This window comes from Notamacropus eugenii, chromosome 5 (assembly GCF_028372415.1).
Source record: "Notamacropus eugenii isolate mMacEug1 chromosome 5, mMacEug1.pri_v2, whole genome shotgun sequence".
NCBI lineage: Eukaryota > Metazoa > Chordata > Mammalia > Diprotodontia > Macropodidae > Notamacropus > Notamacropus eugenii.
In genome coordinates, this window is record NC_092876.1 from 10521113 (window position 1) to 10538998 (window position 17886).

Genomic DNA, 17886 nt, shown 5'->3' on the forward strand with positions numbered 1-17886 from the left:
CCCTAAATTTGCTGAATGCCCCTGGAAGCTTCCATGAGCTTAGTTATTCATTGGATTTCAGGTTCTCTTCACTGCACTGAACTCTGGATGCAGATATTTTTTCACCTCTTCAAAGTCTTGTAGCCACACTGTGTCCTGCTCTTAATATAGACTAGGGTCTCAGTCAGTAAGCCATTTGGTCTGCCTCATCTTGCTCCTAATTTCCTAAGCTTGAAGTCCATTAAAATGACAGTAGCTTACATTTCTATGGTATTTTACCCCCACAATAACACTGTGAGATAGGCAATTCATTTTATAGATGAGAAAACCAGGATTTTGATAATTGACCAAGTGATCTATTTATCACCTCACAGGTAATAAACATGAGGCAGGATTTGAACTCAGATATCCTAAATAAATCCAATGCTTGCACACTCTCTCTGTAACAAGCTGAATTTCAGGCAAATTGTTATGGATGCCATGCATTTCCCAACTTGCACTTGCAGAATTGACTTTTTTTTATTAATCTGAATGTAACACTTTATTAGTTTATTAGTGAATAATTTCTTATTCAATTTCATCTTGTCAGATTTGGGTTAATATGTTTCCATACTGAAATCTTTAGACTTCCGACTCTTTCATACAATATGGTAACTACCCTTCTTAAGTTAAAAATTAGCTCTGTGCTGCAAGTAAACCTTCATCCAAACTTTTAATAAATTTAAAAGCATAAGGTTAAGGATAGATTTTTCTCCCCCCAAGTTGATCTCAATTAAGTAATGATGACTCATTCAACCAATATAGATTCTACCTACTTGTGTGGCTATGTAGGCTATAAATTTTCATCATGATTCATTCCTGATGAAACCAACACACTTTTGCAGTGATCTATACAATCCATTTAGTAATATGTTCTGGGATTTTACAATGAAGCAAAATCAATCTTCCAAGAACATAGTTTAGACACTACACATGTTTTCCTTTATAAAAATGGAAATGCTTCCCTTCAGAATTGAAGTACCACACTCATTCTCATTGAGCTTTCACCGATGACAATAGTGAGTCAGCAGTCACATCTCACAGTTCTTCCAACACCGTAAGATGTTGTTTATGTAGGTCTCATGGCTTGAAGGCACCTAAGGTAACAGGGAATTCTTTCACTGTCTCCTTATTTATCTGAAGTTTCATATTTTGACTCAATATCTGTGTTCTACTCCTCAGAGATCCCAAATCATTTCCATCGGTAGGTAGATTCCTAAGCATTTTATGCTCCCTACAGTGATTTAAAGTGGAATTTCTCTTTCTGTCTCTTGCTTCTGGGCTTCATGTAGGCATATATATATATATGTGTGTGTGTGTGTGTGTGTGTGTGTGTGTATGTATGTATATATATGTATATATTATGTGTGTGTATATATATATATGTATATATACATATATATATCCTGAAACTTTGCTAAAGTTAATTACTTAAAGTTAATCTCTAGGATTCTGTAAAGATATCATACCATCTGCAAAAAGTGATACTTTTCTTTCCTCACTGTCTATTCTGATTCCCTTGATGCATTTTTCTTACGCTATTGCTATACCCAAGTTAATTATTTTTAATATTTTTATTTGTGTTTTGAGTCCCAGTTCTACCCTCTCTCCTACCTCTTATCTTTTCCTGAGATGATAAGAAATCAGCTATATGTTATACATGTGCAATTATATAAAACATTTCCATATCAGTCATCAGACTAATAAATGAAAAAATGAAAAAGAAAGTGAGAAGTAGCATGTTTCAATCTGTATTCAATCCATATCAATTCTTTCTCTGGAGGAGGATACCATGTTTATCATTATTCCTTTTGGCTTGCATTGAGGAATATAGCTTAGTCATTCACAGTTATCAAACTGTATTGCTGTTCCTACATACAGTGTTCTCTTGGTTCTGTTTATTTCACTATACATCAGTTAATATAAGCTTTTCCGGGTTTTTCTGAAATTATCCTGCTTGTCACTTTTTTTTTGTATCACAGTAATCTTTCATTATAATCAATATAGCTGATATTTCTGGTACAATACTGAGTAATAGTGGTGATTCTCCACATCCTAGCTTCACTCTTGTTTTCATTGGGAAGGCTTTCACCTTATCCCTAGGAACAGTGATTCTTGATGACAGTTTTAGATCCACAGTATTTATCATTTTGAGGAAAACTCAATTCATTCCTATATTCTATTTCATTAAATATTATTTTCCCCAAAAAATATCTGTGAGGCAATGCAATATTCACAGTGCCCACAGTAGCCATGAATATTGTGGCACAATTCTGAATCATGAATTACAACAATGGAAGACATGGAAGACACATGAAGACAGAAACAAAACATTTGTTCAGACACCGGAAGCCCAAATCCATCATAGTAACAAGAATCTACACAATAACAATGCAGAGAACAACATCATTCCCAAGCCTTCCCCCTGCTAAGCTTCCCACAAACCCGGTCTCTCAAATAAATCAGAAGTAGGCTTCCCTTAAACAAATCACAAACAGGCTTCCCTTAAACAAAATGCCCCTCTTACACTCAAAGGCAGCTGCCTGCTTGCCTGCATCCTTGGGTTCTGATTGCTCTCCTAACTAACTTCCTCTCAGCTCTGATTTAGCCCCACTTCCTCCTATTCCACCCTTCCTGTTCTACCCATTCAGCAAACTCCTCCCACCACAGGCTCCATGTTACTCAGACTCTTGTGACTCAGTCTTCCATGTGACCCAGGCAGGTCATGTGGCCCTATTAATAAATGAGAAAGATCTTCCCATTTCAAATTGCCATTACAGCATCATATTCAGTTTTGCTGGATAAATGATTCCTGTTTAGCATCCTAACTCCATTTCCTTCTGTAATATATTCAAAGACTTCCACTTCTCTAACATGGAAGATGCTAATTCTTACATGATACTGACTGTAGCTCCACAATATCTGAATTTTTTCTTTTTGACTGTTTGCACTATTTTCTTCTTGATCTGGAAGCTCTAGAATTTGGATACAATAATCCTGGAAGTTTCCTTCTGGGACCTCTTTCATGAGATGAACAATGAACTTTTGGTTGTAAAGGTAGTTTTTTTTTTTAATTTTAAGCTCTTTTAGTAATTTTTCCCAATTATATGTAAAATAATTGTAAACATTCATTTTTGAAACACGTTTCAAATTCTCTCCCTTCTTCTCTCCCCTCCCCCATCAAGAAAGCAAACAATTTCATATAGACTATACATGTGTAGTCACGTAAAACATATCCATAATGGTCATATTGTGAAAGAAAACATAAGATAAGGGGAAAAAAAAAACATCTCAAGAACAATAAAGTAATACAATCTTCTATCTGTATTCAGGTACCAACTGTTCTTTCATTGGGCATAGACAGCATTTTTCATCATAACTCCTTCAGAATTTTCTAGGATAATTGCATTGCTAAGAATAGCTAAGTCATTCACAGTTGATCATACAATATTGCTGTTACTTTATACACAGTACATTTCAATTTGCATTATCCCATATAAGTCTTTTCAGGTTTTATTTTTGAGAGCATCCTGCTCATCATTTTTTATACTACAGTAGTAATCCATCATAATCACCTGTCACAACTTGTTCAGTCATTCTCCAATTGGTGGGCATCCCCTCAATTTCCAATTCTTTTCCCCCAGAAAAGAGCTGTCCTAAATAGATTTGTATCTATAGGTCCTTTTCCTTTTCTTTGCTTTCCTTTCATTGTCAAAGGGTATGGATGGTTTTATAGTCCTTTGGGCATAGTTCCAAATCGTTCTACAGAATGGTTCAATTAGTTCACAATTCCACCAACAGTGCAATAATATTGGACTTTTCCCACTTCCCCTTCAGCATTTGTCATTTATGTTTTCTGTCCTATTAGCCAATCTAATAGGTATGAGGTAGTGCTTCAGAAATGTTTTAATTTGCATTGTGCAAATCAAGGTGAGTTAGAATATTTTTTTCATATGGCTATAATTATCTTTAGTATTTGACCTGAAAATTGATCAGATCTTTTGATCATTTGTGAATTTGGGAATGGTTCTTGTTTTTTCTTTTTCTTTTTTTATAAATTTAACTTAGTTCTCTATATGTTTGAGAAATGAGGTCTTTATCAGAGAAAACTGCTTCAATTGTTTTTTACACTTGCTATATCTAACTGTATTTCCCTCCATCCTGTTCCCCCTCACCCACCGTTTATTCTCTTCTCACCTTTTTTACCCTGTCCCTTTTGAAAAGTGCTTTGCTTCTGACTACATTCTACCACAGTCTGTCCTCCCTTTTATCACCCTCCGTCCCTTAATCCCCTTCCCCTCCTACTTTTCTAGTAACTATCCTTCTTAAATTAAAAATTAGCTATGTGCTACAACTAAACCTTCATCTAAATTGTTAATAAACTAAAAAATACAAGGTTAAGGACAGTTCATTCTTCCTACAAGTTGATATCAACTGACTAGTGACGAGTCTCCAGTCATTCACCAATTTAGATTCTACCCAGTTGTGTGACCATATAGACTATAAATTTCCATCATGATTGGTTCTTGATTAAACCAATACAATTTTGTAATGACCAACAAAATCCACTAGGAGCATGTTTTGGAATTTTGCAATGAAGCAAAATCAAGCTCCCCAGAGTAAAAGTAAAATGTACAGATCACACCTGCTTTCCTTTATAAAAATGGAAATGTAACCTTTCAGATTTGAAGCACCATGTTCATTTTCAATGATCTTTCAGTTAATGGTAATGGTGAATCAGCAGTCACAGCTGTCAGTTTTTCCAGTAACATAAGATGCTATTCATGCAGGTCTGATGGCTTGAAGGCACTGAAGATGACAAGGTATTCTTTCACCATCACCTTATTTATCTAAAGTTTCAAATTCCCACTCATCATGATTATTATATTCTTTAGAGTCCCAAAATAATTTCCCTTGGCAGGTGTGTGTGTATGTATATGTGTATATATTTTTATATATATGTGTATATATGTACATATATACATATATTATATATATGTGTGTGTGTGTGTATATGTGTGCATACCCACATCCCATTTAAAATTTATCATTTATCTTTTCTCTGCTATTAGTCAATGTAATGGTTGTGAGGTAGTACCTCAGAATTGTTTTCATTTGCATTGCTCCAATCAACAATGAGCTAGATATTTTTTTCTCACATGACTCTAGATACCTTTCATTACTCTATCTGAAAAGTGATTACATCTTTTGATCATTTTTCATTTAGGGAACCCCTCTTATTTTTTTTTTTTATAAATTTTCTCAGTTATCTATAAGTTTGAGAGATGGGATCCTTATAAGAGAAAACTACTTCAATTTTTTTAGTTACTATACTTAATCATCCTTCACTCCATAATATTCCCCCACCCACCATTTATTCTGTTCTCTCCCTCCTTTCACCCTTTCCCTCATCAAAAGTGTTTTGCTTTTGACTACTCTCTACACCAAATTGCCTTCCCTTTATCAATCCTGCCCACCTCACTTTCCTTTTCCCCTTCTGTTTATTTTCTTATAAGGTAAGATAGATTTCTTTACCCAAATGCGTGTGTATGTTATTTCCTCTTTAAACCAATTCTGATGAGAGTAAGGTTCACTAAATCCCCCTCACTACCCTCTTTCCCCTCCAGTGTAATATTTTTGTTTCTTTTATTTGAGATAATTTACCCCATTCTGTCTCTCCCTTTCTCTTTTCCCCAGTACATTTCTCTCTTACCCCTTGATTTTATTTTTTAGATATCATCCCTTCATATTCAACTCACACCTGTGCCTTCTTTCTATATATACTCCTACTAACTACCCTAATAATGAGAAAGTTTTTATGAGTTGCAAACATCTTCCCCTGGAGAAAGATAAATAGGTTAAACTTAAGTCACTTGTGATCTCCCTTTCTTTTTTACCTTTATATGCTTCTCATGAATCTGGAATTAGAAAGTCAAATTTTCTACTCAGCTATGGTTTTTTCAAGAATACTTGAAAGTTCTCTTTTTTCATTGAATAACCATTTTTTCACCTGAAGGATTATACTCATTTTACTTGGTAGGTGGTTCTTAGTTGAAATTTTAAATCCTTTGCTTGCTAGAATATCATATTCCAAACTCTCCAATCCTTATGGTAGAAGTTGCTAGATGTTGTATTATCCTGACTGTGACTCCACCATACTTGAATTGTTTTATTCTGATGGCTTGCAATATTTTCTCCTTGATGTGGGAACTTTGAAATTTGGCTATAATATGCCTAACAGTTTTCATTTTTCGATCTCTTTCAGGAGGTGATTGGTGGATTCATTCAATTTCTATTTTACCTTCTGATTCTAGAATATCTGGGCAGTATTCCTTGATAATTTCTTGAAAGATGACATCTAGGCTCTTTTTTTATTGTGATTTAAGAGAGTCCAACAAGTTTTCAATGATCTATCCTGGAAGTTCTTTCTAGGGTAGTTGTTTTCCAATGAGATATTTCATATTGTCTGCTATTTTTTCATTCCTTTGGTTTTGTTTTTTAATTTCTTGATTTTTCTTAAAGTCATTAACTTCCATCTGCTCCATTATAATCTTTAAGGAATTATTTTCTTCAGTGAGCTTTTGCACCTCTTTTTCCCATCTGGCCAATTCTGGTTTTTAGGGCATTCTTCTCTTCATTGGCTTTTTGGATGTCTTTTGTCATTTCAATTAGTCTATTTTTTACAATGTTATTTTCTTCATCATTTTTTGGGTCTCCTTTAGCAAGTAGTTGACTCATTTTTCATAATTTTCTTGCATCACTCTGATTTCTTTTCCCGAGTTTTGCTCTACTTCTCTTACTTGATTTTCAAAATCCTTTTTGAGCTCTTCCATGGCCTAAGACCAATTCATATATTTCTTGGAGGCTTTGGATGGAGGAGCTTTGACTTTATTGTCTTCTGTTTGCATGTTTTGGTCTTCCTTGTCACCAAAGTAAGATTCTATAGTCTGATTCTTTTTCTGGTTTTTGTTTATTTCTCCAGCCATTTGCTTGACTTTTGAGCTCTTTGTCAAGGTAGATCTCTGCTCCCAGTGGGGGTGGAGAGTGTATTGTCAGCCCTTCAGTTATTCCTCCACAATCTGTGGACCTCGAACTCCAGAAACAGTCACTGCTGCTGCTATGAATACTGGGGGTTCCTCTGCCTCCTTCCCTCTCTGCTGCCCTAGGGTTAAGGCTGGACCACTCTACTCTCCCACACTGCTCCCACAGGCTTTTTCCACTGACTTTCCAATTTGTCCTCATCATTTTGGGGTCCTGAAGTCTGGAAACTGCCACAGGTGCAAGAGATTCAGTCTCTGCAAGGCCTGCTAAGGTCCTGTCTGAGCTGGCAAGGCCCATGCTGGACTGTGCCATGCCCCCTTTGTGGTGCAATAGACACTTCCCTACAACTTTCCTGGCTCTTTTGGGCTATTGCTTTGCTTCATTCCATCATCTGTGGACTCTGCAGCTCCAGAATTTGTTTAGAGCCATTTTTACAGGTATTTGGCCGGGCTTGAGGGCAGCACTCTAGAAAGTGCATGCTGTTACTCCACTATCTGGGCTCCCTCAAGTAATCTTTTCTTTTTCAGTGAATTTTTGTGCCCCTTTTTACTGTTTTGTAATGTGTCAGTCCTTTCAATATTTTTATTGCCTCTTTTATTAAGCTGGTTATTCTCTTTTCTTAATTTTCTTTTAATTTTCTTATTTATTTTCCTCATTTTTCCTTTACTTCTCTTATTTGATTTTTCATCTCCATTTTTAGCTCTTCTAGGCTCTTGTGGCATTATGTGCAATTTAAATATTTCTTTGAGCTTTTGCTTCTAACTGTTTTGACATTGGCTTCCTGCAAGTTTGCATTATGAAATTCTCTATCACTAAATTACCTTTTAATAATCCTTTTTTTGTTGTGGTTTGCTCATATTCTAAGCCTGTTTCTTGACTTTATGTTAAAGCCAGGTTCTATTTCTGACTTGTGTGTAATGAGGGGTTGGGGTGGGGAACTCTCTCAAACTTCATTTTTTTCATGCTGCTGTTTTCAGAACTAGTTCTTGTGGTCTAGAATTTTTCAGTGTTTCCAAGATAGTGTGATCCAATGAGAGGTGTGATCACTCTTCTAGTATATGCTCTACTGTTTACCATAGAAGGGACATTGTTCCACTGCAGATACAAGTTCTCTCCTCTTGGATCTGAAACTATGACAAGGTCCCCGGTTCCCCTGCAGCCTTGGAACAGAATCCAGGATTCCTTCTCTTTTGAAAAGAACCACAAGCATTCTTCTCTATTTTAAAACTCTTACAAGGGCCCCTACTCTCATGTAGCCACAAGTGTTAATGCTCCTCACTGCCCTCGAACTGTGACACAGAACTTTATATGAGCCACCACATCCAGAGCCACAAAACATTCTCCTTTATCTGAGTAGTTGTCTGACCATCTGTGGATGAGAGTGCCTATGGCTGATGATGCCACCATTGCAACTGCCTCCGAAGCCCACTGCTGGTATTGCCATGGAATGCACTGTGCTCCAGGTTGTCCAACACCCCAGCATCACTCTCCTGTTGACTTTTTATATTGTCATGGGCTTGAAAAATGTCTTATCCCCACCTTTTGTTGACTGCTACTCTGGCATTTGATTTGACATTTTTTAATTGTTTGGAGGAAAATATTGGTAGGGATCAACTGAGTAATTGGCAATAATCTTGGCTCCTCAATAAATATTTGCTAATTTAGTATTATGTGAATTTCCCTGTACTAGATGCCAAGGACATAACATTAAAAATATTCTTTCTCATCAAAGAAAGGTACCAAATGAGGAATAAAAAATGACTGTTTTCTCTAAAACTCACATCAAGAACATCTTTTACCATTCTCAGCCAATATTTTTAACTCTCATGTAGCAGCAAAATTTTCAGTCTGCAAGACCAGAACCATGTCCTGATGTGTTTTGTTCACTTGTGACTTCCTAGACCCTCCAGGCTGTGTGCACTGAGAACTGTGGATCTGGATTTAGGAAAATTGCCCAGGAGGGACAGTCTCTATGCTGCTTTGACTGTGCCCAGTGCCCAGAGGGAGAGATTTCCAACCAGAGGGGTAAGTATTTGAGCATAATATTCAAGTTGCCAGCTTCAGATACAAGAATTGTGATATCCTCAGTAGAAATAAGGAAGGTCATGAGCATAGTGGATTTTGGTGTGATATTGACCTTCTGGATTTCTCTGATTTACACTTTGGTTGCTATTGGTGATATGGAGAATTTTCCCTCATCTATTAATAAGGTGAATTTCTTCCTCTGTGAAGTTGTCATTCATATCCTTTAATCATTGATTCATTGGGGGGAAATCTCATTTTTCTACCAGCTCTTCTCCAATTGCTGTAAGGTCCAGAATTCCTCTAGCTGGGGAACTCTGTACTTCCCCCATAATCTCATGGGCTTTTTCTTTTTGATATTAAAGGAGAAACAAAGGATCTCCAGTAGTTTAATTAATCATTATGCATACTTACAATATGGACAATCTTTAGCCAGGGGAAAATAAACACTGGGTTCAAGTGCCTGATGGTTTACAATAATAGAGATACCTATAGATCTACTGACCCCTACCTTTTCCCATACACTCTCCCTTGGGACTCTTATCAGCTCCTATAACTTTCTATCATTTTCTTGTTTTTCTTTTATTTTTTACCAGCCAAGCCCTAAAGCACTCTCTAATGTCCCCTACTATCCCCACCAAAAGAGTAATTGAATATAACAAATTATATTTTTAAAGATTATATTAAAAAGAAAGGGAAAAATCAGCTTACAATGAATGCATTGACAAAGTTCGTAAATATGTGCAATATGCACCACTTGGGGACTTACAACTTTTGCAAATGAATGGGAGGCCTGTATTTTATCTCTTTTTTCATAGCCTGTGTTTCTATAATTTTACAACACTCACTTTTGAATTTTTGGTTGCTCTTTGGATCCATCTTATCATATTTAGGTTGTATGTCATTTACATCAGTTCCTATGGATTGTTCCATAATGCTCTGTATTTATAATTCTTTCATTCATTTTTTAAAAATAGACATTATTGATGTTTTTTAATATCAGGAGAGTTTCTCCCCATGTTCCTCTGATTCCCCCTCCAAGATATTCACCTTATATAAATATTATTATAAACCAAAAATAAAGAAACTAAAATGTAAAAATAATCAGAATATCTGATCAATATATGTAAAAGTCTGAAATAGGTACAAAGTACAAAATTTGTGGACTTCCATTATCTGCAAAAACAAGAGTAGCAATACCTTTTTATATCTTGATATTTCTCTAATGATCATCAAATATAACATAACTATTCCCTGGTTGTGCCTCCTTAGACTACTTCTATGACCCCTGATGATGATTGAGTTCAGAGGAAACATATATTATCTTCTCATATTAGAATATAACTGATCTATACTAGTTGGTCCTTGTAATATTTGTGTTTCCCTTTATCTTTTAATCTATTTCTTAATTACTATGTTAGAACTTCAAAGATTCTACAGTCTTTTCATAAAGACAATTGAAATTTTTGTATTTCATTAAATGTGCATTTTGCAATCTGTAACAAGATGCTTGGTTCTGCAGACTAAGGTCTTCTTTGCCTTTTAGAATATTGTATTTCAAGTTCTCTCCTCATTTAGAATGGCAGCTGATAATGTGTGTTCCTAACTGGCCCTTCAGCACTTGAATTCTTTCTTTGCAGATCATTGTAGTGTTTTTCCTTTGACCCAAAAGCCCCAAACTTTTGCTATTATGTTTGAGGAATTAGCCATTTTGGCATTTCTTTCAGAAGATAATCAATGAATTCTTTTTGTTTTCACTTTGCTCAGTTCTAAAAGATCTGGGCAGTTATTCATTTAACATTTCTTGAAATATGAAGTCTGGAGTCTTTTTTATGATCATAGAATTGAGATACTCCAATGATTCTTACATGTTTTCTCTCAACGTTTTTTGAACTATTTTTGTTATGAGATGCTTAACGTCTTCCTCATTTTTTTTTAGTCTTTTCACTTGGTTTTAAGATTCCTTTTTGCCTTGTGAAGTCATTGATTTCTCTGTGGTTTATTCTAAGTCTCACAGTAGTTCTTTCTAGGACACCATTTTGTACCTCTTGTGCCCAGATGTTAATTTGCTTATCAATTCTTTCTTCCATACCTCTCTTTTATTTTCCAATTCCCCTCTTCTAGCACTCTGATTTCATTGATTATATTTTTACACTTTTAAAAAACATCTTGATTGTTCTCTTGCAGGAATTCTACTTGTTATCAACTTCTCCAACATTTACTATTTTCATCTTTTATCATACTTTCCAATATATAGGGGTGAGGTAAACCTCAGAGGTTTTCTTTAAGGCTTTGTTTGTAGATATTTTTGAGTCACTCTCTTTTTCTGGAGTTGTGCCTTGAATTTTCCCGTTAATCATTTTGGTGTGATTCCTTCTTTATGCTCATTCTTCTAGCATACCATCTAACCTTGGACTTACTTTTAGGATTAGACTCTTCATACTTCAGGAGGGGATTCTGGGTTGGTCCCATAGCTGCTTTCTTGGGGTATTATGAGTTGTTAATCCAGATTCACAAGGAGAGCTCAGGCTAAAGTCCTGTAAACTTTCAATGATCCCAAAGTTTATCCTAAGCTAATTTCTGTGCCCACAGTCAGAGCTCCAAAAGCCCCTGATCTGGCTTTGAGTCTAAATAAGAGAAGAGTGTAGTTCAATGTAACCAAAATCAACCAGCTGGGAAGCTGTGCTGGTTCTGAGTAACAGAATTGAAAGCTTTATTTTTTGGCTGGGGTTGTTGCCCTTGTAATTTCTTCATGGGCTTCAGACTAAGTTAGAGGGGGCTTCTGGAATCATAGGTACATTTCTGCCAAACTTTTCCCTATGAGACTGTGGTCACTAGTGTATTCTTACCTTGGAACATCACCCCCTAAGGGCAAGTTCCCTTTTGTCCTCTACCCTAGAGCTGTGTCTCAGAACTCAGTAAGTGGTGACAAAGCTGCCAGTTGGCACCTATTCCTGCACAGAGTTCCAAGAATAGTTTAGCAATATCCTGGTATGGATTTATGAGTTCATCTTGTTGTGTTTCCTATATTCTCCTTGCACACTGGAGTGCTCCACGTCATCCTGTTCCTCATCCAATGCCAGTGTCAGCTAAAAAATAAATGACTACAATTTTTTCTTGGGTTGCTCCATCAGGATTCAGTCTGTTGCAATTTCTCAGTGTTTGGAATAGAGCATCTGTGTATTGCTTCCTGCTATTTCTCCATCTTTCAAATGTGCCAAAATTTGTTTAGTAATTTCCCAGTCAGTAGGCATCAATCTGCTTTGTTTTTAATACTTTGCTACTTCAAAAAAATTCATCCAGAAATCTTTTGGTGTATATGAGGACATTTTATCATTGGTCTCCCTGGGATATAAGCCTGGTAATGACATCTCTGAGTCAGGTGGTACAGACATTTTAATCACTTTATCTGTTTAATTTGAAATTGTTTTCCACAGCTCTACCAAAAATTCACTCATGTGCCTACCTTCCAATAATCTCTAATATCAACTATTCCCATCTTATATCATCTATGCCAGTTAACAGGGGATTAGGGAATCTTGGGTTGTTTTGATTTTTCTCGTTGTTGGTGATTTAGAGCAATTTTTCCTGTGGTTATTAATAGTTTGCAACTCTTTTAAGAACTGATTGTTCATATCCTTTGATCATTTATTTGTCAATGACTTTTTGGTATGTGTGTATGAGAGTATGTGGGTGTGTATAAATACAGGCACAAACAGACATGTATATGTGTGTGTTTATTTACATATATATGTACACATGTATAGACAGGAACACACACTTGTATGTGTGTATATGTATGTATGTGTTTGCATACTTAAATTCTTTCCATGGTATTTATGGGATGCTCAAAACTCCAAGTGTAAGAAAAAAAGAAATCTCTCCTAGACACAAGTCATGAACAGGCTGATATCACTGATTTCCTGTTTTACTTTGTTTTTTTAATGATTCTGTCTAAGGTCATTTACGTTACTTAAATGTAATCTAAGTACTAATTGATGATAGATTTTTCTAATCTTATCACTTTAGCAATCTATCAGAGTTAACATCATTAAAAGTTGTGTATCAGTTAACAAGATTTGGAATACATTACACTTAATAGATACTATTTGGTTTGGGGAAATATATATCAAATCCAACAAAAATTTATGGAATAACTCATGTACCAGGCACTGTACTAAATAAAAAAATAAAAAATATATATTCATTAGTTGTTGTTTACCAAATCTGGGAATGCACCTATATTGCTTCAAAACTATGCCCCTTAAATGCTTATCATATTAGAGAAAAGCAGCCCACTTAACAATTAATTGTTCATAAAATGGAAGCTTAAAATAAATTAGATGTGCTCAGGCCAAGTTAAATTGCTTATTTCCAATATAACCCATAAACTATGCCTCAGTTCATTATTTAACTTCATATTCTAGATTTTGAAGTTTTGAATTTTATTATTTTATTGAGTTCTATATAAGATCCCTTTGATTACTAGTGTAAATTAATTTTGGTTGTCATTTTCATTATAATGGCAATGTCGAGCCGTGAGAACTGAATATTGCTCTAACTTTTAAAGTTATTCCTTTTGAAATAAATCTCTTAATGATCTCTTTGTTTTACTAACCTTGCCCACTTTGTTCTCTTGTCCTAAGCTGATCATCTTTACTTTATACATTTGTCTATATCTTGAATCTCACCACAAAAATGAGCACAAGATCTTTGAGGGCAGGGATGTTGTGTTTTTATTCTTAGTTTTGCCATTGGGTAGAACAAGGCTTGGATATGGAGGATTCTTAATACATGGGGATTCTTTGGTTGTTAAATTGCAGATATGAACAATTGTGTGAAGTGCCCGGAAGACCAATATCCAAACAGGGAGAAAGACCAATGTCTCCCAAAGGTAGTGACCTTCCTCAGTGTCCAAGAACCTTTGGGATGGACTCTGACCTGCATGGCTCTCTCCTTCTCTCTCCTCACAGTTTTCATCCTCATTATTTTTGTGAAGCATAAGGATACTCCCATCGTCAAGGCCAACAACCGTGTACTCAGCTACACACTTCTCATCTCTCTCATCTTTTGCTTCCTCTGTTCTTTGCTTTTCATTGGCCATCCAACCACAGCAACCTGCCTTCTTCAGCAAACAATATTTGGAGTTGTGTTCACGGTGGCAATTTCTTCTATTTTGGCCAAAACCATCATGGTGGTCCTGGCTTTTAAGGCCACAAGACCAGGTAGCAGGATGAGGATGTGGGTGCAGGCTAAGGTGTCCAATTCTCTAGTATTCCTCTGCTCTGTGATCCAAGTGATTCTCTGTGGGATCTGGCTGGGGATCTCACCTCCCTTCTTAGGTGCAGACATTCACTCTGATCCTGGACACATCATTATTGAATGTAAGGAGGTCTCTGCCATTGCCTTCTACTGTGTCCTGGGCTACATGAGCATCCTGGCTCTGGGCAGTTTCATGGTGGCTTTCCTGGTCAGGAACCTTCCTGATACCTTCAGTGAAGCCAAGTTCATCACCTTCAGCATGCTGGTCTTCTGCAGTGTGTGGGTTTCTTTCCTCCCCACATACCACAGTTCCAAGGGGAAGGCCATGGTGACTGTGGAGGTTTTTGCCATCTTGGCCTCCAGTGCCGGGTTACTGGGCTGCATCTTTTTCCCCAAGTGCTATGTGATCCTGCTAAGACCAGAGAGGAATACTCTGGAATGGCTAAGGAATAAAGCAGATTCCAGAGCCAGGAAATTGGCCCCAAAATTTCTTCCAGGGGTGTGAGAAATACTGAATAAAATGTCAACTAATTTCCAAGTAACTGTAATTTAATATCTTGGTGATGCCTGCCCCTTGCTCACTTTTCCTAGTTAAGTCTTCTTTCCAACCTTTTCCACTGCTTCCAATGGAAACGCAAACTTTAGGTATAACTGTTATATTTGAAAATCTAATAATCAAGAGTTTCACTCCCTAGGTTCTCAACATCCTTGGGATCTTCCAGGACTTAACTGCTGTCTGAGTAACCACCCTCATCCTCTGTCCCATCTCAGTTTCTTCATCACCTCTTTCCTGAGTTCTTAACTTATAGAAACTCCCTCATTCACGTCTAAATTCCAAATAAAATGTTTTTTCTATTTTGTTCCCCAGACCTAATGCCAGTTGTTCTCCATGGTCCTTATACTACTAGCAGCCCAGCAATCTCCACCTAAGACCGATACCAAGTGTCACTCCTAACAGACCCTGCATTAGGGAAGGGCCCTGCCCTGAACAAGAAGGTTACCTTATTCGGCTTTCTATCATACTTGATTTGCTCTTGCTTTGTGGTCCACATCACGGTATTAGATCCTTAAGAACAAGGCCTGTTTTTTTTCCTTTTGACTTCATATCTCTAGTAAAAGGCAGAATGTCTTGTCCACAATGGGCATTTACCAAATATTTATTGAATTGATATAGTTTTGATTGATTTCTCTTATAGGATTATAAAGCTGGAATAGAACATAGAGATAATCTACTCCAACATCTTCATTTTACCTGTGAGGAAACTGACTCCCAGAAAGGTGAAGTGTTTGTTCTTAAGGTTGTAGACCAAGTGAAGGCAAAGCCAGAATTCGACTACAGGGTATCCACAAAAATAATCACTCATTTCAGTGTACTATGTCACCATACTCTTATTTCTTCATGTTAATCCCATGAATGTGTATTTCAACTATTATAAAGAAAAGTGAGAATAGCTTGCATTTTGTTTTTCCTTGACACAGAGGCTTTATTTATTCGTTATCTATTTGCAAAAATGAGCGTTATGCTAAGACTCGGATATTGTCACTTCTCAGTTCCACACATCTCACACACTCTATGTCTGGGGTTCTTTTGTAACCATTGCCTCATTCCCAGTGGGGATTAGCTCCCATAATGCGACATGAGGTATGAGTCCAGGTCTTAGTAGAGATCATGTCATTATTACATGCCATATTGTTACATGCCATTTATATTCAGTAGCAATCAAGATCAACTAGAATGACTAGAGACTTGGGTTTGAGTAAACATGGTTTGAGTAAATAGGATTTGAGTAAAGTTTGGTGCCAGATTCATTACCAGAAATTTTTCAACAAGTGTAAAAATTGCTACTAGTAAGGATTTTACACTGGATATCCTTTGGCAAGACAGCCTGAACAGAAGTAGAGCTACATTAAAAGGAGTAAAGGCATAACCTGGGATAAGCTTGAAAAAAATCAGACCCTGGGGACCAGTAGGTGCAGTTATGCCTCCTAGTGGCTGGAAGAGTTCCACAAACTGAGACTTGAAGGTGGCAGTGTGCCAGAGTAAAAACATCCTTTCTATTCCATTTCCCTAGAAAGAGCACATTCTCCATCCCATGTTGTTTTGTTGAGGCAAAGTTTTATCCACCTCATACTAGCTATAGGTTTTTCTCTATGTAGTCTTACCCTTCTGAATTCTTCTGATCCTAACAATTCCAAGTCAGAAGCATGGTCACATAACTACTAAATGGGATATACAGCCCTTTGCCTTGTTCTTGTCTCCATATCCCCACAGATGTCATACCTTAACACCTCTCTACTAACACAGCCTACACCTTAGTTCTTCCATTTTAACCTCCCACCTGATTCATTGGAATGACTTAACTGGTCATTGTTTCTAAAATTAGCATAAGAATGGTCCATGTAACTGCTTGAGTATCTTCAAATTTCTGGCCTGGGTGTTTGTGGAAGCATAAATTCTAACAAGAGTCATCAGTTCTAAGAACCATATTCCTGCTTCACAACAGTGAAGAGGTACCAAACAAAAGGATTTAAGAGTCAAGAGGCAAAATGGTCAAGTGAAATAAGCTCTTTAACTCTCCATAAGCTTCATTTAACTCTCCAGACAGAACTCTCTAAACAACTTTTTTTAGAGTGTGCCAAATCAAATTGTGAGCAGGAAACTCAAAACAAAGTCACAATGAAACATCTCTCCAGGTCAGGAGAGCTTAGTAGGTCAGAAAAAGAGGTCTGCATATACTAGGGTGGCAGCAGGTAAGAAGCCTAGTGTGGTATTAGTATTATTCACTATGGCAGGTGGAAAGAAAAACAGGGGTAGTGCCACTGGGATCACTTAGCATCCAGGGATAATAAAGATTATGAGGAATTTAGGTAAACACCTGGTCATAGACTAAAGGGATACTTGTTCTTAGCACAGGACATAGGAGTAGCCACTTTCTTGCAGTTCCTTTACCCATAACCTAGTCCTGGGTCTCAGTTCCAGAATGAAGAGAACTTACGGCTTGTGATGACATGGGGGCAGTGGCTCCTTACCTAGATTAGGACCAGTGTGTGGACCAACAGGACAATGACCAGAATGCTACCAAGATCATACAACCTTAGAAGCACTGGAAATGCACGTCCCTAGATCAAATTACAGAACCTCTGGTTACTTCCTATCCCCCCTCCCTCCACCAAGATGAGTAGAGTACAACTCTGACATAAAGTATAAAGTGAAGAAATATCCTGTAAAATTAACAAACACCAAAACACCAAAAATTTCTTGGATAAAAGAGAAGCTCAAGACATACATATAGAAAAAGACAATGACTTGAAAACACCTACAAGCAAAAACCTTAAATAAAAATGAAACATAAGAATTCCTAGAGAAGTTAAAGAGTTTTTTCAGAGGGAAAAAAATGATTCTTATAATAAAAAAAGTTATAGGAAAAATTGGGAGAAATAAAAACAATGCAAAAATATTATGAAATGAGTCATTAGTCACTGAGACAGGCCACTGAGGAGGGGCAGAGTCAAGATGGTGGAGTCAGGTATTAACTCACCTGA

General features: G+C 36.7%; 1 protein-coding gene across 1 annotated transcript in view; it reads left to right on the forward strand.

Moving 5' to 3' along the window:
- Nucleotides 1–14848, forward strand: part of LOC140507325 (vomeronasal type-2 receptor 26-like) — a 28021-nt gene extending 13173 nt beyond the window's left edge. The window contains 2 exon segments of the mRNA XM_072615439.1: nt 8961–9084; nt 13905–14848. Of these exon segments, the coding sequence (XP_072471540.1) occupies nt 8961–9084; nt 13905–14848 (1068 nt within the window).
- The last annotated feature ends 3038 nt before the right edge of the window (nt 14849–17886 follow it).